The 27,494-nt window shown below is 46.5% G+C and overlaps 1 protein-coding gene across 5 annotated transcripts in view; it reads left to right on the top strand.

The window, feature by feature from the left end:
• The window catches only part of SLC39A14 (solute carrier family 39 member 14), a 46,486-nt gene extending 20,557 nt beyond the window's left edge, over nucleotides 1–25,929 (top strand). For 4 of the 5 annotated variants that reach the window (XM_077868888.1, XM_077868885.1, XM_077868886.1 and 1 more), the window contains 8 exons: nucleotides 10,643–10,920; nucleotides 13,071–13,257; nucleotides 16,205–16,374; nucleotides 18,333–18,455; nucleotides 19,571–19,759; nucleotides 19,886–20,093; nucleotides 21,153–21,337; nucleotides 22,728–25,929. In XM_077868888.1, the coding sequence (XP_077725014.1) occupies nucleotides 10,657–10,920; nucleotides 13,071–13,257; nucleotides 16,205–16,374; nucleotides 18,333–18,455; nucleotides 19,571–19,759; nucleotides 19,886–20,093; nucleotides 21,153–21,337; nucleotides 22,728–22,874 (1,473 nt within the window). In that variant the 5' untranslated portion in view covers nucleotides 10,643–10,656 and the 3' untranslated portion in view covers nucleotides 22,875–25,929. Of the gene's footprint in view, nucleotides 1–10,642; nucleotides 10,921–13,070; nucleotides 13,258–14,015; nucleotides 14,186–16,204; nucleotides 16,375–18,332; nucleotides 18,456–19,570; nucleotides 19,760–19,885; nucleotides 20,094–21,152; nucleotides 21,338–22,727 lie in introns of all 5 variants that reach the window. The other variant, XM_077868884.1, reaches the window with a different exon arrangement.
• Nucleotides 25,930–27,494: the final 1,565 nt, after the last annotated feature.

The raw sequence follows: 27,494 nt of genomic DNA, 5'->3' as shown, positions 1-27,494 counted from the left end.
AGAAGAGTGTCCAAAGAGTGTTCCTGGAAGAAGATAGCACTAAGCTTCTTTCTTTTAAGATTTTATTTATTTATTTGAGAGAGAGAGCACAAGCAGAGGAAGAGGGACAAGCAGATTCTGTGCTGAGCAGGGAGACCACATGGGGCTCAATCCCAGGACCCTGGGATCACTACCTGAGCTGAAGTCAGACCCTTAATCTTAATCGACTGAGCCACCCAGGTGCCCGCACTGAACTGCCTTCTGAGATTAGGCAGGAGTCAGCTGTAGGTGAAGGGATTGGCCTGAGAGCTTGGGGGTTGAAAGGGAAGGAACAGACTAAGCTCTCTCTCTCTTATCAGCGTGCCCCTGTGAGGTGGGACGTCTCATGGCTTAATTGTACTGGGGGCACATGGTAAATAAGTGGCAGGCCTCAGATTTGAACCCAGGTCTGCCCAGCTTGTCATGTTGTCTGATGATTTAGCAGCTAGATCATACATTTTTCTTATTTATTTGACTTTGAATAACAAGTTAGGGAGTTTTGCTTCAGGCAGGTGACGTAAGTGGTGGATGTGAGCACTGTGTTTCCTAAGCCACATGTCGGGCCCCGTGGTCTGACAAACAGGAGTGGACTTAAGGGACAACAGGTCAGAATTTTGCAACCAAGTGTCTGGGAAGTGGTGATGGATGAATGATGAGAACAGCAGTGACTCTTGACCTAGCCTCTGGTGGGGAAGCCCCTACTGGCTGCTGCTCCCCAGGCCGCCTGACTCATTTAGTTAGTTTTGGAAGACTTCTCTGCTTTGTCAAGTCCAGGCTCCAGCTGAATGCAGGAGCCTGGCAGAATGCACTTCCTCTCTCCCCTACTGGTCCAGCCCTCAGGGCCTGGCTGTCATTTCCCTCACTCAGGGCTCAGCAGGTGGCTAAGTCAAGCCGCTAGCTGCATCACCCCACCCCACCCCCACCCCGCCTCAGCTGTCTACACTGGGCCCTGACTCCAGGCTCTGACTTTCTCAATCTCCCTCCCATAGGCACACACACAGTGGGGGCTCAGTAAATATTACTCAATGAGCAGCAGGCTGGCTGCTGGTTCTAATTTTGTTCCCTGCTTCTGAGTCCCCACTTTTTATATATATATAAAGTTTCTCATCCTGCCCCTCCCAGCAACAAGGGGTTTTTCTGGGGAAAGTAAATGGGCCACTGCCCCTAGGTAACACCACCCTTCTCCCGCCCCTCCACCCAGCAGACCTCCTGCACTGTTTGCAGAAATCAGGCCTGATTTCTGGGTGGCCTTTGGTTGAGCCAAAGCTCCAGGCTAAGGTTCTGGGAGTAGGAGCTGGGAGAAGAGAAGACATCCTTTTAGGGTGTGTAAGAGAGCAGAAGCCTGGAGGGGGCAGAAGAATGGGCCCATTGAGACCTGGGCCTCTTGGGCGAGGAGGAGGGCTGGCTTTCAAGCCACTGTGTTTGCACTGTACTTGGAGGGGATTTCAGCCCACCCCAGAGGAGGGTGGCTTCTTGGACATGGTTCTTTTGGTGAATGGGGGTGGGGGGGTGCTGCATACTGGATGGTAGTTCTCAAAAATTCTTTGAACTCCAGAGAGCCAGTAGGGTATTTCCCCCGAGGACCGGGCTGTGAGGCTACTGGTTTTCTCATTCAGACGACTGTATCACTATTAGTTTGAGCACGAATACTGGGAGTATACTAATTTATAGAACACTGGGCGGTTTTTGTAGTCAGATGTACTGATCATTGCTTTTATAGATTGTAGGTTTTATGCCATATTTAGAAAGTTCACCCTAACTCCTTGACTATAAAAATAACCACCTATGTTTACGTGTATTGCCCTTATCCCCACCTCCCATTGGGACACATCAGTGAGTTGAAGTAAAAAACTAAAAACAAATGCTCCAAATCCCACCATTCAAATGGTCCTCACTACTATTAGGTAGATACTCTTCTGGATAATCTTCTAAGCATACTTACAGGTGAATGCATATAGAGAAAGAAATAATCTTACAGAGAAGTATTTAAAATTTCCCTGAATGTAACAGAAGAAAAGGAAGCAGTAAAATTAAAGGAATTATTAAGCTTTAAAGAAATATGTTTTTTCACCAAGAGATTATTTCGTAAAAGAGGTTTAAAAACAAAAACTGAGTCATATCTATAATAACTGTTTTAGATAGTATTTATTCCTGCTAGGAGAGATGAGGACATTAGCATTTTCACATTTTTGTGTCCTCATCTTTTTTTTTTTTTTCAAATGTGTCCTCATCTTTTTGTCTTGTCTTGTAAATTGTCCATTTTTATAACACTTAGGTTCTGTACTGTAACCATAATCCCCAGGGTTTATTTTTCTAAGGGTTTTACCTTAATGTTTACCATCAGTACTTTTACCATGGTTTCTGCTTTCCTAAGATCTTTATTTCTCTATATTAGCTGCATTTCATTCTTCTGTTTTCGCACTCTAGGAAGGAGACTATAGCCTTTGACTTCTTTCATGCTTGAGAATTTCTGCCTGTTGTCCTCACTAGATTTGTGTGACATCTCGGCTGGGAACAATATCTCTGGTTCTTTTTTTTTTTTTTTTTTTTTAATTTTTATTTATTTATGATAGTCACAGAGAGAGAGAGAGAGAGAGAGAGAGGCAGAGACATAGGTAGAGGGAGAAGCAGGCTCCATGCAGGGAGCCCGACGTGGGATTCGATCCCGGGTCTCCAGGATCGCGCCCCGGGCCAAAGGCAGGCGCTAAACCGCTGTGCCACCCAGGGATCCCATATCTCTGGTTCTTTTCTCTCCCACTGATGTAAACATTGGTGCATTTTCTTCTGATACTGAATGTTGCTCTGGGGAAGATGAGGGAAGTCTGTATTTTCTGCCTCTTAAGAGAGTTTTAATATGTTTCACAATTTCTGTAATAAAATTTTTTTGGGGAAAAAATTCCTTTTTGATGCCTGAAAACATCTTTCAAGTTTAGCATTCTGCTTCAGATTGTTGTGGGAGGTAGTTTATTATTTCAGTCTTCAGGTTCTGTTGCTCCTTTCGTTTCAGGGAAATCTTGTGCCCTTTATCTTTGAACATACCTTGGAATCCAGTCTTGGGTTTAGGAACTTTAGGAACCCCAGTTATCCTATGTTTGGTATCATTGTCTTCTCATTACATTTTTTGTTTGTTTTGTTTTTAGATTCATTTTTTTAGTAATCCCTGCACCCAAACTGGGGCTTGAACTTACAACCCCAAGACCAAGAGTTGCAAGGTCTGCCCACTTGAGCCACTAGCGCCCCTCATTCCCCACCTCCCATTGGGACACATCAGTGAGATGAATCTGTCTTTTCCATCTACATTCACTGTGGTTATCTTGGACCCTCTTTTTGTCAATGTTTCTATTTTAAATTACTGGTAGAATTTTGTTCTATGTTCATTATAATTTATTGATTGATTGTTTAGTGATGTTTTGTTCTTTTTTTAGGAAGCCTGCATTCTCTTTGATCTCATTTGGTTTTGTAATTTCATCTTTGAGCTCTGGTTTTATTGCATTAATGTTTTAATTTATTGTGCAGTGTGAGGCAGTTGGGAAGAATTGCTTCTCTGGAGTTATGTTTTACTTTGGGTTGATGTCTTTGTCTTTTGCATTATGTTTCCATCATGTTCACGCTAGTGCTGTTGGACTTTGTCAGCTCTAAAACATGACCATGACTCTACACTGGGGCTGACTTGCCCCCTACTCTAGCACCAGCAATGTTAAGGGCTGCGTATTTCTCACCTGTTTACGGAGCCTTGCACCAGTAGGAATGTGGAGATGAGATGGGGCAGATGGATCTGTCCCAGATTCTGGGTGTTAGTAGCAGCTCCTGTGGCATGGCTCAGCCCACAGATTTGGGGGGTGTGTCCCACTGGTGTTGGAGGGGGAGGTATACTCACTGGATGTGGATCATTTCTCCAGTTCAGTCTATGGCCTTGGAGCTCCCATTTCCCTCAAAAGAGAGTCACTCATTGTTCTTGTTTCAGTGTCACCTGTTTATTTTCCCAGCAGCTTTTCCCACTACTCCTTAATTGGAGAGGAAAAGGGATTGGCAACCGTTTGCCTCTGCAGATGTGGGGGAGGTTAGTGAGAACTCTAGCTCTTCTCCGCTGTCCCTGCTAATGGCTGTGAGGCTGGGCCAGGCGTCAGAGGTGGGCCATGGGTGGTGCCTCTTGGATTTCTTAACCTGCCTCTGGATTTGAAGCTACTATATTAGACTATGTCTACCCTCTTGTTTGGTTACTCTTGGTGTTTTGTTTTGGTTTTGCTCATGTTTTACTCAAATGTTAATGATTTAGGGGAAGGAAAATTGTGAAAACCATTTGGGTTCTCCATCTGAACTCAGGTCTTTATTTTCATATAATGTTTCAACGTACTTTATCTTTCTTAATATTGAGAAAACGCTGAAGATTTCTTTTCCCTCTTTGTGAACTAAGGAAACAGACCCAGTGAGATGAGTGTGTTGAGTGGAGTCCCTGCAAATTGGCTTTCAGGCCCAGTGGTCCTTCTCCTGCCAAAGCCAGCACTTCCTTTGGTATTTCATGGATGAGGAAGACAGATGCCCAGTGTTCTGAAGACAGATGCCCAGTGTTCTTGATTCCTCAAGACCTTCCCCACCCACTCTGTTCCCCCTAGCTTTGTCTTTGTCTGCGAGTTTCAGGGTTTTGTATACCTCTCCTAATAGAGGTGCAGGAATGTTGCCCCCTTGACTCCCCTGGGGCCATCTGCATTTGTTTACCCCTCAATAGTTAACCATTAGTGAGGAGTCTCCCCTGGGGAGACAGTTCTACTGGAGAAAGACCAATCTATCAAAAGCTGTTCTACAGAAGTGAACTGTTGACCTGGAAAGAATCCCCAGAGGGGTGGGGAATTGCCTCATAGTTAGCTGGGTCACTCATAGCCCTGGAGCCCTGGATGTGCTGAGGTCACAGGTACCTCAGAGACCCCCTACTGTCTGTCCCCAAGAGGAACATAAGAGAACTAGACACTTCTTTTGACATCCTTTGGATTTTAGGTGGAGGAGAAGACAGTTCAGAGGAAAGCTTAAGGTGATTCACTGAGGCCAGCCAGTGGTGGGGCCAAGGGTTCTGGGGAGCCATTGTTTCTGTCACTGTGGCATCCCCCTCGCTCTCTGCTACCCCTCCAACCCCCATGGCCATTCTTGCTTGCTTGCTTTGGTATGGACAATCAACCTTTTAAGTTAAGTGCTTTGTAAAATTTTAAGTCAAGCGCTTTGTAAAAACCCAGTTGAGATGCCCTTGCCCTGAATGCTGCCATTCAATCTGCAGCTAAGACATCAGCTTGAATTCTAGCTTTAGAATTCATGGTGCTCCTACATAACCCATCATTTGAGGGGTTACAGGATAGGCCCAAGTAGGTGTGCTTACAAACATCTTTCACCCATTTCCTGCGGCTTACCAGTGGCCTCGGATACAGTTGTCTCTGGAGCATTCTTTTCTTTTCTTCCCTGTTCATTCCTTGCTCAGAGGGATCTGAGAATGAGAACGGTGGGCCAGCTGGTAGTCAGGGAAGGAAGTGGATGTTGGGAGGCCTAGAAGATCCAGCATCAGGAAAAGGTGCCACTGTATCACCATAGAGAGAAATCAATGTTTGCTCATGTCTGACAGGGGAGGTGGGCATAGAAAACCAACAGTGTGGTAAATACAACAGTAAAACTATGTCCACAGCACAGAAATGCCGTGTTTAGGATAAGATACTTCTGAGCCAAGTGAAGGGATGGGTGGATGGCAGGCAGGTGGAATTAGGAGCCCCCAAGATGGTAGAGAGACCTGAAGGTTCACAGAGGGTCTGAAAGCAAGCGTCTCTCACTGACTTTCTCCCTGGGGGTTTTTTACTTCCCCCTAGAAGGGCTGGGTCTGGCGCCTTGGAGGCAGACCTAAAGGCACTAAAATAATTGACTTCTTTGAACCCAGGCCAAGTGAACAAAGGAGTGGAGAGACTCCAACTTCTCTTGAGTGGGAGAGCCTGGTCCTCTGAGCCAAGAGCACATTTCAAACCTTTGTCTCTTTCCAGCTTGTTTTCCTGTCCTGTGCGCTTCTCTTAGGACTCCTGGAAGGTGTCCTTGAGCGCAGCTGGCTTGGCTCCCTGGAAAGACCAGAGCGGCTCACCCAGGGGCCTGCCCATTTCCATAGCCATCAGAGACTGGGCTTGTCCTGCAGCTGGGCCCACAAGGTGACGGATGACCCCTGCTCAGCACCACCATCCATCTGCATCAAGAACTCTATGTGTTCTCGTCCACTCTCCTTTCTTTCCTCCAAAGAATCTTTCATAAACTTTTTTTTCCCCCCTAAGAATAACTGGGAGCGGGCAGCCCGGGTGGCTCAGTGGTTTAGCGCCTTCAGCCCAGGGGGTGATCCTGGAGACCCAGGATTGAGTCCCGCGTTGGGCTCCCTGCATGGAGCCTGCTTCTCCCTCTGCCTGTGTCTCTGCCTCTCTCTCTCTCTCTCCCTCTCTCTCTCTCTCCCCTCCCCCCCGTATTCTCATGAATAAACAAATTTTTAAAATCTTCAAAAAAAAAAAAAAAGAATAACTGGGAGCTAAAGAAAAAAAAAAATCTCTATTGGAGCAGAAGGCTCCCTTTTGTGTCTACCAAAAGGCCAGGGTCACTTGGATTTGAAGTGTCTTTTAGCAACTCCAAGATCCCTGGACCAGGACCTCTTCCTGCCCTTCAGTTGTTTTTAGATGCTCTGAGGGGTGGGTTGTGTCTTGAGTGTTGGGTCAGGCAGTAGGTCCCACTCACTGAACGTACTCATGCACTTGGGGAGCTGTGCCAGCCGGCCAGGGAGTTGGCAAAGAGCAAATGTTTTGTAAATGCTGACTTTGAAATGAATGGCAATCCAGGTAAAGCTGCTAAAGTTCTGTGGGGTGTCTCACACTTGAAGTGATTTTGTGTTTGTTTTGAGGTTGCTGCAGATAAATGTGAGAAATGTAACTGAAGTGGGAACCATTGTTTATTAGGAAGGTACCCGTAACACCGCCTGGCCTCTAAGGTGTACGGGGTGTCTCTTGCGCAGGTCTTCAGCATGCGTTATGCCTGGATTTGGGGTGCTTGCTGAGGGTGGTAGAAATTGGGAAGAGCTGGGGTGCCTGGCTGGTTCAGGCAGTAGCATGTGCCGACTCTTGATCTTGGAGTTGTAAGGTCGAGCCTCACGTTGGATGTAGAGGTTACTTTAAAAAAAATCTTTAAAGAGATTGGGAAGCCCTGCCTAGGAGACATGCGAGATGTTTCAGGCCTCCTCGGGGAGCCAGGGCGTGTATTTTATGTCTCCATACAGCGGGGAAGTGGTTCAGAGTGCATGGACTTTCCTTTCATTCAGACCTGGCTTCACTTGATGAAAAATTTAATTTCTAGTTTCACTGCTCAACTTGTTGGCCATCGATCACGTTTCCTAATCTCTGAAACCGGGTTTCCTCATCTATTAGATGAAGATAAGCATCCCAACTTCTTTTCAAGGCATCTGTGACTGTCAGGTGCTTATTAGCAGGGTTGGCGCTGGTGAAGCCAGCTGCTGCCCTCATCATCTCTTTGCCCTCCTTTGCTAAATCCACAGCCCTGCTCTCCTTTGATAGTACAACACCTGTCTCAGATGACAGGGTGTTCAGGTAGAGAACCATTTGCTTTGTACATTGGATTTTAGCCATTTTGGCCTAAGATCCCACCTGCTCACTGTATGAACTTCTGGTTCTCTGTAGATTTGAGAGTTGTTAACCTCAAAGTAACACTTTACAAAACCGCCGTTTGTTCTGATGGCTAATCCACTCTTTTGTGTAACTCAAAGGACATTCCACTGAAGGGTGAGATTTTCCAGATCTGTGCATGTCCCATGTGTGGAAGCTAAAGCCTGGAATGTCCCCTGGGAGAATTGTGTGATGTGTGTTCTATGGGCCTGGAGTAAAGTTAGCCACAGGGGTATTCTTGTTAGTTCTAGGTGTAGCTGACTCCCATCCCAGGTCCTGAAAGTGGAGGAACTCTGCTGATTATAATCAAATTATAACATTTGAGGGGATCCCTGGGTGGTTCAGTGGTTCAGCACCTGCGTTGGGCCCAGGGCGAGATCATGGAGTCCTGGGATCGAGTCCCGCATCAGGCTCCCAGCATGGAGCCTGCTTCTCCCTCTGCCTGTGTCTCTGCCTCTCTATGTCTATCATGAATAAATAAATAAAATATTTAAAAAAAAGAAAAAAAAAGAACTAGGCCATGAATAAAAGAAAAAAAATCCCTTTAAAAAAATTATAACATTTGATTGAGTGCTTTCTATAGGTCAGGCCCTTGGTGACTTGCCGTAGCTCATGTCATTAATTTTCACAATAATCCAGTGTGGTATGTACCCATTTTATAGAAGAGAAAACTGAAGTAGAGAGCCCAAGTAACTTGCCCAAGGCCACTTAATCTGGCCAGCACAGTGGCACAGAAATTCAGACCAGGTTTTCTGACACTAAAGGCCAGGGTAAGCTGCATTACTACTTTTTTTTTTCTTTTTTTTAAGATTTTGTTTTGTTAGGTAATCTAGCCACCAAATATGGGGCCCTAGATCAAGAGTGGTAGGCTCCATCATCGACTGAGCCAGCTGGGTGTTCCTGCATCACTGCTCTGATTCCAGAATGTTGACTCTGGTTAAATTTATCGGCCAACATTGCACCACTTGTAAGCGACAGAACCAGGGTGCAAACAAGCCTGTTCTTAAGCACTCTGCTCTGGCTCCAATGTCACCAGCAATGGCCTGGAGGTGGAGTGATCCACTGTGGGACGTGCCCAGGCCCCGGAAGCCTGGGAGGCGTGGAAACCCCTGCAGTGATTGGGTTCCTGGGCCTAGATTAAATAGGAGGCTCGTTTTCCCCACCTGGTGTTTATTTCCCTAATTAAATTATAACTATACTGAGGGAAATGATTAACGAAAGAAAATCATCATCACCCCTGCTATCTCTCAGGCCTGTATTTCCCTCTTCCTTCTCACAGCCTAACTTTTACATAATTGTTCTGTTTCTTTGCTTAACATTAAACTCCATACTATTGGATGAATTGATATAATTCACCTGACCATAACTTTCTGCCTATAACCTTTTTATTTTTGGATTGCTTTATTAGTATCAATTTTATAGGCTTTTTAAAAATTTATTTGAGGGAGAGCATGAGCAAGCAAGAGAGAGCACCATCAGGGGGAGGAGCAGAGGGAGAGGGAAAGGGATGAGCAGGGAGCCCGTTTATTGTCCTATAACTTTTCAAAAGTCTCGATATTTACCTAGCCACCGGCAGCATCCTACTCTGTTGTTTCACCTCACTAACATTCAGTTTTGTATTTTTTTGAAATCTGTTTTGCTGTAATAGACAGCAATATAGCACCATCCATCTTTTAAGTTTGTTTGTTTGTTTTTTTTTTAATTTTTATTTATTTATGATAGTCACATAGAGAGAGAGGGGCAGAGACACAGGCAGAGGGAGAAGCAGGCTCCATGCACCGGGAGCCCGACGTGGGATTCGATCCAGGGTCTCCCGGATCGCGCCCTGGGCCAAAGGCAGGCGCCAAACCGCTGTGTCACCCAGGGATCCCTAAGTTTGTTTTTTTAATTGAAGTATAGTTAACATACAATCTAGTAGTTTCAGGTGTGGACCATAGTGATTTGACGTTTATCTATGTTACACGGTGCTCAGCACGATAAGTGTATTCACCACCTGTCACCACACCAACTTATTATAGTAGCGTTGACTATGTTCCCCTTGCTGTACTTTTTTTTTAGAGGTTTCTATTACTACTTTATTTTTATTTAAATTCAATTTTTGCCAACATATAGTATAACACCTAGTGCTCATCACATCATGTGCCTGTTATGCTATACTTTTCATCCCCCTATCTTAATTTATAGCTGGAAGTTGGCACCCTCTTAATCCCCTTCACCTGTTTCGCCCATCCTCTTGCCCCCTTAAGTGTGTATTCCTAACAAACCAGAGAGTATTCTTTCATTTTTATTCTCTAATTTAGGTGGTATAGAAATAAACCCATCATGTTTGGTGTACTCCCCCCACCCCTTTTAGTTGTAGTTTTTTTGTGTTTTCTTTTTAAGGAAAATTTTTTATTTTGGAGAATTTCCAATGTACAAAAGTGTAATAATAGTATAGGGGTGCCTGGCTGGCTCAGTCGGCAGAGCATGCAACTCTCGATCTCGGGGAGTTTGAGTCCCACATTGAGTGTAGAGCTTACTTTAAAAAAGGGGGGGATATAATAAATACCCATTCACTCATCAAGCAGTTTCATGAGTTATTAACTCATGCTGAGTCTTATTTCATCTATGCTCTTAGTGCAAATACCCCCTCCTTTGTTATTTTGAAGCAAATTCCAGATATCATTTAATTTGTGATCTAAGTATCTCTAAAAAGATAATTTTTATAGCATAATCACAGTTTTAATTTTTAAATTTAGTCAAACCTGTTGATTTGTCCTTTCCTTTCATTTTTTTATTCTATGCTTTTTCTCAAAAGTTTGGCAGAGGTTTTAGAGAAGGGTGAAGAGTCAGAGGGGAGAGAAGGCTGTGTGGAGCTGAGGCTGCCGGGTCTGGTGCATCTGGTGGGGAAGTGAGAGGAGAGGATGGGTTTCTGAAGCCTCTCACTCACCTGCCTCTCCTTCTTGCAGGCTTATTTGTCACCATGAAGCTGCTACACCCAGCGGCCTTTAACTGCTTCCAGCTGATCCTGCTCAGTTTATGGAGTGCTGTTCCTGAAGCTCACGCTTTGTCCACGGGGACGCCAACCATCAATGCAGTCTCTTTCCTGCAGGACCTCCTGCATCGCTATGGGGAGGGTGACAGCCTCACTCTGCAGCAGCTGAAGGCCCTTCTCAACCACCTGGATGTGGGGGTAGGCCGGGACAATGTCACCCACACCCTGCACGGACAGAGGAACCTCTCAACGGTAAGGCTGTCAGGTCTGCTGAGCACGGTCTGCCCTCGGGGTGGGGGGGTCACAGTCCCATCAGGCATGAGTAGCCCAAGCAGCTTGGGACAGACGAGCCTTGATGGCAGAGCAGAGGGGCCAGCTCTTCCCTTTTAGTCTGGGTCCCCAGCAGCACCTCCTGTCCTTCCACATGGCTGTTTTGGAGCCCTTACTGGAGGAAGCAGCCAGTGAGGCTCCTCAGTCCTCCACCGGCTTCCTCACAGCTGCAGTGGGATCACCTGGCCCCGCCAGCAAGCTGAGCATTTTTCACAGGGTTTATGCTCTACAAGGCCTCTCTGCAGTTGCAGGGGAGCCTCACAGTACCTCCAACAGAAGGCGGAAGGTCTTCATTATTTTTAAGGGAATTCCAGGGGTCCCACAGTTCCTGGTCCCAAGTCCTTGGCTTCTCGTTCTTTGTTCTTTCTTCCATGTCATCTTGGCTAATCATAGTCTGAGGCTATTTGTGGCAGCCAAATGTAAGTCAGCCAGCAGTGTCTTTATATATCTGCTCTGTTCCCGGGGTTGAGTGCTGCGAGAAATAGAGAAAAATGAGTCATGTCGAAGAGTTTGCTGTCAAGATGGAGAGCTTAACCAGCTGAGGACAAAGTTATCGGATAATAAACTGAAGTATTAGGGGCATCTGGGTGGCTCAGTTAGTTGAGCATCTATCTCTTGACTTTGCTCAGGTCATGATCTTGGGGTCATGGGAGGGGTTGTGGGATTGAGTCCAACTTTGGGCTCCACGCTTGGCAGGAAGTCTACTTGAGATTCTCCCTCTCCCTGCCCCTCCCCCATGCTTGCTCACTCTCATTCTCGTGCTCTCTCACTCTCATTCTCGTGCTCTCTCAAAATGAATAAATAAATCTTTTTTAAAAATGGAGTGTTAGGGGATCCCTGGATGGCTCGGCGGTTTAGCACCTGCCTTCGGCCCAGGGCATGATCCTGGAGTCCTGGGATCGAGTCCCATGTCGGGCTCCCTGCATGGAGCCTGCTTCTCCCTCTGCCTGTGTCTCTGCCTCTCTCTCTCTTTCTCTGTCATAAATAAATTAAATAAATAAGTTAGATGCTGTGAGTTGGACACTCTTCATAGGGCTCAGAAACGAGAGAGGGAGTGGGGTGTGTGTGCTATAGTAATCAAGGAAGGTCCGTGGGTTAGGTGTCCAGGGACTTTATCTTGAAGGACAACTTTTTGTAGAGGTAAGGGACCAGGTAGCCTGGACACAGAACCACAGGCTGGAGGTAATGTCAGAGTTGGGGAGGAGGCTGCCCGCATAGGCTCCTGCAGACTGACCCCAGAGGCCCTCCTGGCATGGCAGCAATGTCTTGAGGTCACTAGAGTCCAACCCTCTGCTCTGTGGGCCCAGAAGCTCTCACTTGTCAGCACATCCAGAGGGCTGTTAGAGACCCGTATTAAACCACCTCAGATAGATAAAGACTGATGTGTAAGTATATAAAGTATAATTAGAAGTAAAACTGCAGTGTTTCATGAGAACGGTATGTGAGAACCATTCCCTAACCGCCTCCTAAGGGGACTGAGTGTTCATGTCCTGTACCAGCCCTTGCCTGCTCCACGGTAGAGTGAATCTTTATTTTTTCCTTCCTTCCTCCCCTAATCACTGTCAACACATTCTTCAGGCTGGGGTCAACGCTACGTATATGGTCATGGAGACCTCCTTAGATGCCGGAGCTCAGTAGCTCTGGAGAAGTCTCTCAAATAGGCACTTTGATACAATAGCTCCTCAGGCTGTTGTGATGTGCGGGCAGATTTGGTATCTGGATGAAGCTATATCTTCAGGTATGCAAATAGAATCATGTTTTCCAAAAAACACACCCTGCTCACAAAGATTAGAAACCAGCTGTTCCCAGACCTCGTGGGCAGCCATGTTCTAGTGCATGTGTGTCAGGTGTGTGACTTTCACTGGGTGACTGATGCCTGAGATTTTACTTCTAAGTTTTCCAAGTTTAGGGACTACCTTGTTCTCCTCCCATGAGATGAGTCTGCAGACTCCCCAGGATTGGGACAGGTCCCATCTTTGTTTTCCATGCTTGTAAGGCCGAGTCCGTGGCGACAAGGGGCGAGATATGAGTTTGGATCCTGAGAGACTTCCTGCTTCTCCCCTTTGCCTCAGTGCTTTAGCTCTGGAGACCTCTTTGCTGCCCACAACTTGAGCAACCAGTCACGGATCGGAAGGAACGAGTTCCAGGAGTTCTGTCCCACCATCCTCCAGCAGCTGGATTCCCGAGCCTGCTCCTCTGAGAACCAGGAAAACGAGGAGGATGAGCAGATAGAAGAGGGGAAGCCAAGTGCCATCGAAGGTGAGCTGGGGCAAGAAGGCAGGGGCCGGGGGCCATGCAGGTCTTCGCGTGGACTGCCGGGCTAATGGATGGTGCTGCTCGCGGCAGATCTGACCAGTGAGCAGCTCGTCCACACCTGGGGAGTGGATTAGAGGAATGACTACACTGGCATCTCCTGCGCTCACAAGATGCCCTGGCATATTGTTTGGACCCGGTGGTGTGGCTGTTGAACGTTCAGTACTGGCCTTTTGGACCAGCCACTTTTTCATTTTTGTAACTACAAGGGACTAATGCCTCCGTTTTTCAGTTTGGCTGCCCTTGGCCCCCACCTCCCTTCCCCCGCCCTGCCCAGTATCTCTGCTCCAGCCACAGCAGACTCACCGTGGCCATGAGCTTGTGTGACTTCACGGGCCTGCATCGCCCTGAAATTCTGCCTCGCTGGTGCCCGCGGCCCACCCCTTGGTGCCTAGCACGTGCTGCCTGCCTTGTGCTCATTGTTTCCTGCTGTCCATTTCCCTCCCGGTTTTTAAACTTTTCCTGTTGTTTTCACCTGCCTCTCCCATCTGACAGGTAAGCTGCTTTTGATAGCGACTCTGCTGTGCTGTTGGTAGGCTTCCCCACAGCATCCCGCCAGAGATGGACTCAACAAACACGTGCTGATGGGTTGGTGTTCTCTGTCTGCCCCGCTCGTAGCTGAACTGAGAACGGGCCTCCCCAGGCAGCAGGAACACCCCCACCCTCAGTAACGGAGGCCCCCATCTGTTCTTGTTCCTCCGCAGTGTGGGGCTTTGGCTTCCTCAGTGTTTCACTGATTAACCTGGCCTCTCTCCTGGGAGTCCTCGTCCTGCCGTGCACGGAGAAAGCATTTTTCAGCCGTGTGCTCACATACTTCATCGCCCTGTCCATTGGAACGCTGTTCTCTAACGCGCTCTTCCAGCTCATCCCAGAGGTGCAGTAGAACAGAAACTTGTGCGTCCTCTCTCCCCGGGGGCTGGCCACTGTGCCGCCCTGCTTCATGGCCCTGTCCCACCCCCTTGTCCTGAGGCACCTGGCAGCCACCACCTGGAAAATTCACTTCTCCCTCATATGAAGGGACACCAATATGTCTTCAAACTCTGGATCTCAAGGGCCTTCTTCTTGCTCCTGGGGCACCCAGGTTGGCCTGTGGCCTCTTCAGGTGATGTCAGATGCAAGGCACTCTGAATTTGCCCTCCCTGTCCAAGATCTCTCTGTCTCCTTTCCCTGGTCGCTGACTCTCTGAAACCCGGTTTGCAGGGCTCAGAAGGAGCGCTGCAGCTGGTGGTCACTGTCTGAGCCCTGGTCCTTTGTGCCGTCTCTGCTCTAAGTAGAGGTCCTGGCTATACTCCAGTGTGGCCACCCAGAGATCCATATGGAAAGAGACGGAAGGAAAAGAGGCTACCAACTGATCGATAAAATTGGCTTCAAAAGCAAGTGATCCTTTTATTTTTTTATTTCAAGTAGGCCACAATTCAGAGCATAGAGAGCCAAACAGAACCAAAACTTTATCTAACAAAACAAAATTAAAATTCTGAGACAAAGAAAAGAGGCTCTCAGTCCTTTATACCTTGCATCTTGACTTTTTCCTGGGATAGGACTGACTTCCTGGTGCCCTTACTTGACTGTTTTGTAATATTTGTTAATTTTGCTTTTTAATTGTGACCAGTGAGGAGCTAAAAAAAAAAAAAAGAAGAAGACCCAAGTTGATGGTCTGCCCATGTTGTCAGCTCTGGCAAGGCTGTGCCCATGTGGTCGGGGTGACTCTGTGGGCCGCCTTTGGGAACAGGGGCAGCCGCCTTTCATAAAAAGAGCCGGTGTCAGTGGCTGCCCAGCTTATCCCAATCAAGACTCTTACCCAGAAGAGCTGCCAATAGGATTCCTGGGCCTTTCCTGGTTCTAAGTGAAGGAAGAAATCTGGCTTAAGAGGAACCATCTCATTGTTAACCTCAAAATCCCACGTAAATCTAACAAACACTTGTCATGGGAGGCCTCATCTTGGGCTTTTCTTTTTTCAGCTCCAGACATTGAATTTATTAATTTTTTAAAGATTTGAAATAAAATACCGTATTGCTTATTGAATGGAAATGTAATAATTGTACATTCTGTGCCCCTGTGGTTCACAGGGGCATGCATCTCATCCTGGCTCCATTTCATCCTACCTAGAGTGTGGGATGCTGGGAAATGACAGAGGAAATACTGTTTTGTGACAAGGTGATCTTGGAACTCTGCCCTGTATGTTGGAGCACTCTCAGAGCAAATGGCAACAAACTTGGGGAGAAAAAAAAAGAAACAAAACACAAACCCTGAGAAGTTAAGAGACTGAATTTGATGGGCATCAGGCTTTGCCTGTTCTCTCTCCCGCCGCCCTGCACCTCTGACCTGTTGTATCTTGCACAAAGCCGACCTAGTCCAGGTGGTACTGAATGGTCCAGATGTGAAAGCAAACACGGCAGCACCGTGAGCTCTCTTTGTCCCCTTGATCTTGTTTCCTATTAAAGAGAGCGCCCTCAAGTCCAAAGTCTGCCATGCACTGCCTGGGGATAGGCCCGAGCACACCTCAGCACACCTCAGCACACCTCAGCTGTGTGACGAGGCGGCGCCCCACCCTGTAGCTACAGCAGCTGGCAGGTGCACCTCCAGGTGTCACTCGGGCCACCAGAAGCGGCAGCCACAGGGTTCCAAGGCCACCTTGAGTTCCTCCTCATTTCTCCTGAACTGATTGAAGGAAATTTCATCAGACCTGAATCACTAACAAATTTTCTGTTTCTCTCTCCCTCCCTACTTGTCTCTCTGATTTTTCTTTTTGTTTCCTTGTTAATATCCACCCAAACCTTCCTCATTGCCTCCCCATCCTTTCCACCCTGTGTTTCCCCTAAATGGTGGTTGCTGTGAAATGGGGCATTTGCCCTGCTCCCTGTCCCGGGTGGGGCTGGCTCTCCCCCAACGGCAGTGTGGGGATATGGTCTCCTCTGTGTGACCGTCATCTCCCTCTGCTCCCTCATGGGGGCCAGCGTGGTGCCCTTCATGAAGAAGACTTTTTACAAGAGGCTGCTGCTCTACTTCATAGCTCTGGCGATTGGAACCCTCTACTCCAACGCCCTCTTCCAGCTCATCCCCGAGGTATGACAAGCCAGGGCTTTCTCACACAGGAGCATGCCAGTCTCTGGGGGGGGACTGCGGGGCACAGTGGGAGGACCCTCCACTTTGACGCAAGGCATAGGAGGTCCTTTCCTTTCGGAAGGTGAAGCTGAGATTGAATCTCGAGTTAGGAAAGACCACATAATGTAGGTTTGGGAGCTAAGTTGGATCCCAGCTCCACCTTTGACAAGTTCTTTGACCTTGGGCATGTCGCTGGACCTCTCTGGGCTTCTGTTTCCTCCTATACAAAACAGGGGAAATGATAGGATGGGCCTCACGATGACGTTGTGAGGGCTACGTGAGTTAATACTTGTAAGGCAACTGGGTGCCTGCTATGTACTCTCTAACTGCTGGGTGAGAAGATGCAGTGTAGTTAAGATTGCTTTATGGCTCCCAATTTGGAGCTTGTGGCACAAGCAGAGAAACCAACAGAATCCATAGGTCTCAGTAAAAAGATCAGTTCCCTGCAGTAGGTTGTTTTGGGGCAAAGGTAATCTGAATAAAGCAGCCTGGTTTTCACGTACATTAATGGCACCTTTGCCCCATTCCCTAGGTTACTGAGAAAATCTTCAGAGAACTTAGTCCCTGTGGGGTTTGGCAGGCAGCCGTGGAGAAGCTTTATCTGACTTGGTGCAGCGTCTGTGGTGGTGTGCGGGCGGCGTCTCCTTGTGGTGGTCTGACAGGCCTGGGCATAGCCAGAGTCTGGCACAAACATGACGCCGCCTGCTGCTTCTTAGAGCACCTTGTGTTTTCTAAGAGGTGGTTTTCTGTCTCCCTGATCGAATCTTAGATCAGCTAATGTCTAGAGATCTAGTAACATTTTACCCATTTAACGGATACGGAACAAGAGCACATATCCTAGAGGCCAGGTTTCATAACTCCTAAGGCCATGCCTTTGTGGAGAACTGTTAGTTGGCGGTTTCCACTCCACTCTTCTGAGATGCTGTGCCTCTCCTGGAAAGTCGGCCTCCATGTGCCGTTTCTACTCTACAACTTAACCTTTACATCTCTTAGGAAGCTACACAAGCAAGTGGAGATGCGTTTTTGCCCCTTTAAAACAGAAAGGAAAAACACTTAACCTTTTAAGCAGTCTAGTGTTCCTGGTACTTAGGATCACTTTCATCTTAGACCTATCCACATGAGAAGGTGGGTTTATTCAAGAGGCTTGTTTCCGGTCTGAAAATGGAGAGAGCCCTTCACTGGCCAGCTTCCCAAGACCTCACCACAAGTCAGGAGCGTCACTGAGCATGGAATTCTCCCGATTCCTATTCCAGTCCTCTTCCCAGTAGATTGCTTTTTTCCACCCCCATGGTCATTGAAGTTTCCAGAAATAACCCCAAACAACCCCCCCTTCCCTTCCCACTCCCCAAATTGGCATGTGCAGCAACACAGTTTGCTTTCTTGGCTTTGTGGTCACTGGGAGGTCTGTGGTCAGGAAGATGCCAAAATTCTTACTATTTAACTGGGGAATGGATTTCCCATTTTAGAAAGCGTAATTACACCATCACTCTTTGTTTATAAGCAGATCAGCGAGGGACATTAGATAACAATGAAAGTAAACACAAGTGTCTCCTTAAGGATGGAATTTGCAGGCAGATTGTGTCCTTGTAGCAGAAAACCAGGAAAAATGTAAACAGTCTTTTCTAAAAGTGGAAAACCATATCCAAGGGCTGTTCTTCCTGACAGTAAAATTCTAAAGAGGATCGGTCTTTTGCATCTGAAAATAAGCTAGAGAGAACCTAACAGGCATGGTGATGTGGCTTGAAGGAAAGTCAGGAGTTCGATTTTGCTGGGAAAGGAAGGAACTGGTAGGTAGCAGAGCTACCCCCACTGAGGGCCACTCTTTCCAGTCCTAGAATAAGAAAGTGGTTAAGAGACAAGCGGGGACCTGTGAAGATTTTTTATTTTCTTAAACTCATTTTGTTTTCCTGGGTCCACAGGCTTTTGGTTTCAACCCTCTCGAAGATTATTATGTCTCCAAGTCTGCAGTGGTGTTTGGGGGCTTTTATCTTTTCTTTTTCACAGAGAAGATCTTGAAGATGCTTCTTAAGCAGAAAAATGAGGTGAGGCCCAATTTTTGGTTAAAAACAGTGCTCCTGGGCAGCCCCGGTGGCACAGCGGACTGGCGCCGCCTACAGCCTGGGGTGTGATCCTGGAGACCTGGGATCGAGTCCCATATCGGGCTCTCTGCATGGAGCCTGCTTCTCCCTCTGTCTTTGTCTCTGCCCCTCTCTCTGTGTTTATGAATAAATAAATAAAATCTTTAAAAAATAAAAACAGTGCTCCTGGGCAGCCCGGGTGGCTCAGCGGTCTGCCTTCAGCCCAGGGTGTGGTCCCTGGTCCTCCTGGTCCAGGGATCGAGTCCCACATAGGACTCTCTGCATGGAGCCTGCTTCTCCCTCTGCCTGTGTCTCTGCCTCTCTTTCTGTGTGTGTCTCTCATGAATCAATAAATAAAATCTTTAAAAAATAAAAATAAAAACAAAAAAACCGTGCTCCTAGGCATGCATCCATCCTAGAAATGTTTGTATGTCTCAGTAGTCGTATTATCTTACAAGCACCAATGCAGTGAACTTACCTGCTGTGGACAGATTTCAGGAACAGATCTCCTATCTCACCTTACCAGGCAAGGATGTCCATGTCTGGCCTGTGTGTGTGCCTTTGCTAGGCAGCAGCAGTTTATTCCCTTGTCTCATTCAAAATTATTTCTTTAATGCACCTTTTGTACCTTTAGGAGGTGAGGGAGGTGCTTGATGTGTATAGTCATGGTGTAGGAAGTACCACTACAAAGAAACAGGATGATTACTGTAGTATAGCTCCGAAAAGGTATCTTTGGTGCCTGGCATGTGGATGTCCTCCAAATAGTTGCTGAATGGAATAAAATGAGCCATTGCAAAGGAGGAGCTATAAACTTTTCAAGCAAAGCCGCCTCACCGGAACAGGTGTTGGCTCTGAGGTCACAGCTTCGATTTCTGTCCTACACCAAGTCCTGCCTTCACCTGGGTTCATCTTCCTATAACAACTTTCCTTTTCCTGTGTGTATTGCCTGCTTGTGTTTTCTCTGATGGTGGGAAGGAGGAGGTCTTCCCAGTGCTGGGAGCACCTATCCATAGTGAGTGCTCAGGAAGCTTTGTGGTTTTGGTGAGTGTCATGCTGATCCCTCCTGATGGCCCCTCCAGCATCATCATGGACATAGCCATTATGCCTCTGAGACACTTCCTTCCAAGAAGGACCAGGAGGAGGGGGTGACCGAGAAGCTGCAGAATGGGGATTTGGACCATATGATTCCTCAGCACTGCAGCAGTGAGCTGGATGGGAAGGCCCCCGTGATGGACGAGAAGGTCATCGTGGGCTCACTCTCTGTCCAGGTCAGTGGGCCGTCTGCTGTTGGGTGGGAGCCTTTAACTAGTAATGGCCTTGATGGCTCAGGCTTACCTTGAAGGACCATCCTCCACCTTTTGACCTGGGGGCCATGGGGATGGGCTCTGTTGTAGGACTTGCAGGCTTCCCAGAGTGCCTGCTACTGGCTCAAAGGCGTTCGCTACTCTGATATCGGCACTCTGGCCTGGATGATCACGCTGAGCGACGGCCTCCATAATTTCATTGATGGCCTGGCTATTGGTGCCTCCTTCACCGTGTCTGTTTTCCAAGGCATCAGTACCTCAGTGGCCATCCTCTGCGAGGAGTTCCCACATGAGCTAGGTAAGAATGCCTGCACTGTGCCATTCCCGTTGTACCTGCACTGCTGTGGTTGTTGGCACAGCACCCTTCTTATTTATTTGAGAGAGAGTGGGGGGGGGGGGGGCTGGAGGAAGAGGGAGAGAGAATCTTAAGCCATCTCTACACTAAGCATGGAGGCTGACACAGGGCTTGATCCTGCAACCCAGAGATTAGCTGAGCCAAAATCAAGAGACACCTAACTGAGTGAGGCCCAGGTGCCCCAAAAATGATGGACATTTTTATAGAGGTGTTTGTTTCCCTGTGGCTCAGTTTCCTCACCTCTAAAATGGGGTTAATAATAATACTTCATAGATTTTTCATGAGGATTAAAGGAGCAAAAACAGTGAAAAGGACTTGCTTTGTGCCATGTGTATTCTAAGTGTTCAGAGTAGGTTATCTTTCTCTCTCTCTCTCTCTCTCTCTCTCTCTTTATTTTTTTTTCTCTCTCTCTTTTTAAGGTTATCTCTTACATCCTATCAATCTTACTAGGTTCAGATGTCAGTTAGAGGTCAGTGGGTGGAAGAAGTAGATGAGCCGGGAGTTAGGAAGTCCTTAGTTTTATCAGAGCAAGAATGTAAAAGGCCCAGACTTCAGAGGCTCAGAAACTCAAGGTCAGGTCCTGGCTTTGCCAATCTACTGGCTTGTGACTTCGGGCAAATTATTTAACTTCTCTCAGTGTCACTTTGGTTTTCTGAGAATACCATTCAGTGTAGTTGTGAGGAAAGAAGCTCCTATTTCACCATCCATCTAAAGAGCAGTGAGGTTCTTGCTAGTTGCTTATCTATGTTGAAAATCCTGTATGTTATTTTCACCTCTAGGCTGGAAATGCATGGTTACTTTTGTAAATGGAGAAAGCTCCTAGATGTGAAGAGGAAAGGGTGCTTTGGACTTGTCATTGCAGTCTCAGGCCTGAGGCTGTCTTGATTTTTTTTTTTCCCCCCCCAAGACATGATGCATAGCTGAAACAGTTTGTCCTCATCACGTTCTCTGTCTGTGACCTAGAGTAACTCTTCCCCACCTTTCCCTCTTGTCCCCCCTTAGGAGACTTTGTCATCCTGCTCAATGCCGGGATGAGTATCCAGCAGGCTCTCTTCTTCAACTTCCTTTCTGCTTGCTGCTGTTACGTGGGTCTGGCCTTTGGCATCCTGGCTGGCAGCCACTTCTCTGCCAACTGGATCTTTGCACTGGCTGGAGGAATGTTCTTGTATATTGCTCTGGCTGATATGGTAAGTCTTCCATAGTTCATGCCATGTAGGCACCATGGGAGGGACTGGGTTATTCACTGGGCAGGAGGCAGCCGAGAGGACATGAGTTTGTTTTTAGTAACAGCTTTGTTGAGGAATCACTCCTACCACACAATTCACCTACTTAAGGTCTACAGTTCAGTACTTTTAAAGAAGACATTGGATTTTAAAGGACAAAAAACTTACCAGCGTGTGTTATTAAAGAAAATGATTAACCTTAATCCCACACTCCTCCCTTAAATACTTAAGTATTACAGAATAAGTATGTACAGATAAACGAAGGGAAGGAAGGAAAAGAAATGAACATTGAATATATACTTTTATGTTCTGCTTTCCTTTTTTACTTCATGTATCTAGACATTTTTTCCACGTTGCGTACCCTTTAGAAGCATATTCTATTCCATGGCAGTGTTATTTGGTGAGAGGATATACCTTTTCCAGAACTAGAATTGCTGGCTCAAGAAGGATGTATTGTGGTTGGAGGCTTTTGATGAGTGTCACTGCTTTCGGCGGTGACCGCCAACATTCGTGGTACTGTACCCACTAACGTTGGCGTGACCCTTTTAAGTGGCTTTAAGTCGGCTAATGAAATACCTGATTGGTTACATCTTTTGTAGATGGAGGTTGATTTCTTGTTGGCATGACATTCTCTGGCATGTTTGCATGACTTATTTCCCACATCCTTTGAAAATAATACTTTTGGTACAGTGATGAGAGTGCTGACCACCATGACCCCTCCTCACTCCCTGGAAACATTTTAAATTCCCTCCTCTCTTGTGGGGAGCCCCTCCCACGGTGAGGATATCCTTTTGCATTACTTGAATTAGGAGGTCTAGGAAGTTTGTTCATTGTCACCTGCTTTGCTGGCCAGCAGCCCAGGGCCTTGAGTCATAGCCATCTCATAGCTCCAAGCTCTGGCTCCTCGCACAGTTGCTGAATTTTCCAAAGAGGTGGCAGCAGCGTTTTAGTAACAAAAAGATCTTCTCGAGTGTTCTTCAAGTCCACAGCAAAAAGTTGACTTTTATCAAAGCAGTTCTTTTTAGCCAACATCTAAACCTATCCAGGGTTTCATGCACAGATACTTTTACCTCAGTAGTTGAAAAGTAGTAGTAGCCACCTTGGACCAAAGCTGATAAGGCTACTGCTGCTGGCGTTTTTTGTGAAGGACTTCTATGTAATATACATATATCTCATTTACATATTCTTTCCCTATAATATAACACTTGAATGATACATAACATACTCTAATACAGATATTCTTAGGATAGGTATAACGATGAGTCCGTCCATGTGATCCATCTCTCACTGAATTGTCCTGGACTCCCCAGGTTTGGAAAGGAACTCTAGCTCTCTTGTTTTTCTCCTTTCTCAGTTCCCTGAGATGAATGAGGTCTGCCAAGAGGATGAAAGGAATGGGAGCGTATTGATCCCCTTTGTCATCCAGAACCTGGGCCTCTTGACGGGTTTCACCATCATGCTGCTCCTCACTATGTATTCAGGACAGATCCAGATTGGGTAGGGCCCTGCCAGGAGCCGGCGGGATTGGAAGTTGGCTCTGGGCCGCCCAGTCCCTGGCCCAAGGACTCTGCACCCGCGACGCACCTCCGAAGTGGCAGTTGTATTAAAGACTGTGACACGGACTGTACTCCCGCATTCAGATGTCAGCTGTTTTTACACATGCTCTGTCCTAGGAATAAGCTGCCCTGGCAACCAGTGTCTAGGTAGTGCCTCTCTCCCCTCTCTCCCCCTTTCTCAGATTGACCCTGGAACCTTGAATGCAGCTTACTTAGCAGGCAAGCCTAACTTTTTTCTTTGGTTACCCTGGCCTCTTTCTCTTTGAACCAGCACTGAGAGGTTTTGTACCATCGCCCTACAATGCAAAAATACCACCAGTGTTCATGACTTGGTTCATGGTAATGGGAGGCAAATCTGGGGTTTCAGGGCCCATGAATCTAAATGTGTGTCCTGGACCTCAAGATAACCCATTTTGAAGTAGATTCACCTATTTTTACAGAGAAAGGGTCCAGGGAACAAGAACCCCTCCTATTTTTTTCAAAGTCTGTCCAGTTGCCTGTTTTCTCAGAGAGAACTGAAAGTTGGAACACGTGTAGGGCAGGAGAGGAGCGTAAGAATCCTCATTGCGTGCGAGGTGGGTGGCTAGCAGTGATGGTTGTGCCCTGTCATGATGGTTACCTGTCCCCCTGGCATGCTGCAGCTGCGATCTCATGGCTGTACCGGTGAGCTCACATTCCCCACTGGTGGGCCGCTGCATGGGGCCAGTTGCCTGGACCACCTCCCCTTCTTTCACATTAACACTGACAGAATGGAAGGCCAAGAATGGAGACCTGCAAGATACCAGTTGGTTTTGCTATGATTTCCACCTCCCCTTCCTCCCCTCTCCCTTCTTCTGAGAGATTTTTATCTGCCTCCATAGAAGCACATTCTGAGCACACCCAGTCTTGTATTTGAGGGGAGACTGCACAAATTTCCCTCCCCTGGTCACCACTTCTGCTGCAAAGTGGCAATCCAATCACTTGCAGAATCGGGTGCAGATCATGCTCTTCTTAGACAAAGGTGATCAGAAATGGAATCGGTGCGGGCACAGTTTAGGATTTCATAGATAAAAAAGTACGAGTCATGGAAGTCTGAGTTGGAAGATCCAAGTGCTCAGATGGGGCGCTGCAGATGCTTGCAGAACAGGAGCTTCCTGGTGATGCCACGAGTGGGTTTTAGGTTCCCCTTCATCCCTCACCCCAAGCAAGAAAGGGCGAATCCTAGACTGAACGGAACATGAATTGCTCTAACCCTCTTCAGAAGATGGATTGATAGGCTTGTCTGTGAGACTGTAGGCCAGCCCCAGGCACTGTGGAGCCGTCGCCTCAGAACTCTGGCTTCAGGGGGAGCTCATCTCCAGGTTCACTAGGTGAATTGATTTATTATTATCATATTGATAATGTGAGATTCTTAGCCACTTTGGGGAGCCAGTCTCCCCAGAAGCCTTTTTTAGTGGTGCCCACAGTTGCAGCCCAGGGGCTGTGCTCACTAACTGATTTGTGTGCATGACTCACAGGTGTGCTGCTCATGGCCCACACCTGTGAGCTTTTCTGTTCTTACACAGGAAGACTTTCCACAACACAATAATTAAAAGCCACATCTCTTTTGGTTTTTCCTCTTCTTGGGAAATGGCCCTCAAATCAGGAATAGTCTTGAAAAGAGTATGAGCGGGAACACTGCACTGCTGGCGATGCTTTATAAGTTTTTTTCCTTCTCTTGCCTGTTGACTTGGAGAGATTTGAGAAGGGGCTGAAGAAGAAGGAAAACTTGAGTTCTCATGATTCTAGAGTAAATATCAGGCCTGACTCCTGATAGGATTATGGTCCAATTTTACCAAAGAACCAATTCCTCGAATGTTGGAATCTAACTTTTTATATTATCATTGTTTTTATTATCGTTGTTGCTATTTTAAAAACGGTTCTTTGTCTTCTCTGTTTTATTTTTCTGTGTCTGACTTTGCTTTCAGGAGCTAGCAGCCAGTAACAAACTTTAAGACTTTACGGAGATTTTTCTTTCCCTAATTCACATTAATATATGAAATTTATAATTTTAGCATTCCCTATAGATCCGTCATTCCTTACAAATACCGATCTTCTTGGAGTAGAATACTAAGTTAGAGGTAGTGGGATCCTAGTTTTAGGAGAAGAGCTTGAACATGTAATTGTTATCAAATTTAAAAATCAAGTATGAAGTAGTAGGGTGCTTTCCCTTTTCATGCACATCTATATTAACTTAAGAATTTTTCCTTTCATAGACAGCTGCCTCAAAGAGAAATTCTCTTTAAACTGTAATTGGTCCAGAGACCAGTCCTGGCTGGAACTCAGGAGGGGTGGAGGCACGCAAATAGTACAATCGAGTCTGTGTTGCCATTGGCAGCAGATTTGCCTCGAGCATTGAAAATGTGGCAATTCCTTTTTGACTTTGAAGTATTGGATTTGCTGTTTTAAGCATTTGTACATATTAGAAGTCTGAAGAGTAGCAAGCTTTGAGAACCCCTGGCATTAGCACCTTTGACATCTTTCCCCAGGTGACCAGCTCCTAATGTCAACAAGGAAAGCCTGTATCATGAACAGGAGCGGTGACCCAGGAGCAGGCTTCTGCTGCTTTTACCCTTGCCCTGGCCAGCAGGTTGCCTTCTGTCCTCCCCCCTCCCAGAGGTGTTTAGGATCTTTTGTTTCTAGTGTCAACTCGGGCTTTTCCTCATAGGTTCTTTGCCCTGGGTTTAAAAGAGGAGGCGTCTCTGGGTGTCCTAAGACCTGTCTTTAGGAAGTCCCATTCCAAAGAGATGGTAGTATTCTGGAAATCTGCTTAAAAACAAGAAGCTGTCTGATTTTTGCAAAAGAGAGAGGTTAGGTTTTTATTCATCTTTTCTTTTACAGTTCTGCAGTTCCATCACAGTGTTTTTTTTCAATAACTCAGGTGTTAATGAGGATAAATTAGAAAAGAAAATAACTTATGTGGACTGTAAATGTTTTATTTGTAAGATTCTATAAATAAAAGCTATATTCTGTACTACTGAATCACAAGTGTGATCTTTTACAGTAAGGGAGACTGGGGGACACAAGGTGGCGATAGTGTCACACCAATGTCTAAAGCTTTGTGTGCCAATCCCGCTTCTATTTGCAAAGGGGATTTTAGACAGAAAGAACCTTAGATACCATAACCTGCTCGCTTTAAAATGATTTAGGGGCACCTCGCTGGCTCAGTCAGTGAAGCATGCAACTTTTATTATTATTATTATTTTTTAAGATTTATTTATTCATGAGAGACACAGAGGGGCAGAAACACATGCAGAGGGAGAAGTAGGCTTCCTGTGGGGAGCCCGATGTGGGACAAGATCTCAGAGCCCTGGGATCACACCCTGAGCTGAAGGCAGATGCTCAACTGCTGAGCCACCCAGGTGCCCCAAGCATGTGACTCTTGATCTCGGGATTGTGAATTTGTGCCCCATGTTGGGTATAGAGATTCCTTAAAAATAAATCTTTTTAAAGAATGAAAAGAAAATCATTTATCTTTGATGGAGCCTGACTTTGCTAATGTTGCATCACAGAAGAACTTGGGTTTCCTTTTTTTTTTTTAAGATTTTTATTTATTTTATTATTTTTTATTAATTATTTTTTTATTCATGAGAGACACAGAGGCAGAGTGAGAAGCAGGCTCCCTGCAAGGAGCCCGATGCGGGACTCTATCCCAGACTCCAGGATCACACCCTGAGCCAAAGGCAGACGCTCAGCCGCTGAGCCACCCAGGCATCCCTGACTTATGTTTACTAAGGAGAGCTTTCTATCCACGCTCTTCTCCCTTGTGCACATCCACCACTTGAATGAAATTTGTAGAGTAAGCTTGGTTGATTTGAGCCACATCTCCTGTATGGGTTACAGGAGAAAATCCTGTCATGGGACCTAAAATTTTAAACCCTTCTTATTCCAGTTTAGTCACAGGGCCAGGGATCAGTTATGTTTCTTCCGCAACAAAAATGAGCAGTAAGGAGGTGCCTAGGTGGCTCAGCTGGTTAAGCAGCTGTCTTTGGCTTAAGTTATGAACTCAGGGTCCTGGGATCGAGCACCACCTTGGCTCAGTGGGGAGTCTGTTTCTCCCTCTCTGCCCCTTCCCCTGGTTTCTTGGTGGGATTTCAGCACCTGCCACACAGGAGGAATAAATGAAGAAAAACAACTGAAAGGTCTGTGAAAATAATCTTTTTCCACTGGCAATTGTTTGAGTGGGGTTTTTCTCTTTGGTGTTGGTTTTGCTTCTGCCTTGCTACCTGACTCTATCTACTTTTCCTAATTAAATATTTTAAAGATTTTTTTTTAAGTAATCTCTATGTCCAATGTGGGGCTCAAACTTAGAACCCTGAGATAGAGAACCACATGCTCTACCAACTGAGCCAGCCAGGTGCCTCTAGTCCTCCTTCATTTAGAAACAAGTTTTTTTTTTTTTTTTTTAATTTTTTATTTATTTATGGTAGTCACACAGAGAGAGAGAGAGGCAGAGACATAGGCAGAGGGAGAAGCAGGCTCCATGCACCGGGAGCCCGACGTGGGATTCGATCCCGGGTCTCCAGGACCGCGCCCTGAGCCAAAGG

Source organism: Canis aureus, chromosome 24, assembly GCF_053574225.1.
Source record: "Canis aureus isolate CA01 chromosome 24, VMU_Caureus_v.1.0, whole genome shotgun sequence".
NCBI lineage: Eukaryota > Metazoa > Chordata > Mammalia > Carnivora > Canidae > Canis > Canis aureus.
This window is presented reverse-complemented; position numbering and strand designations above follow the sequence as displayed.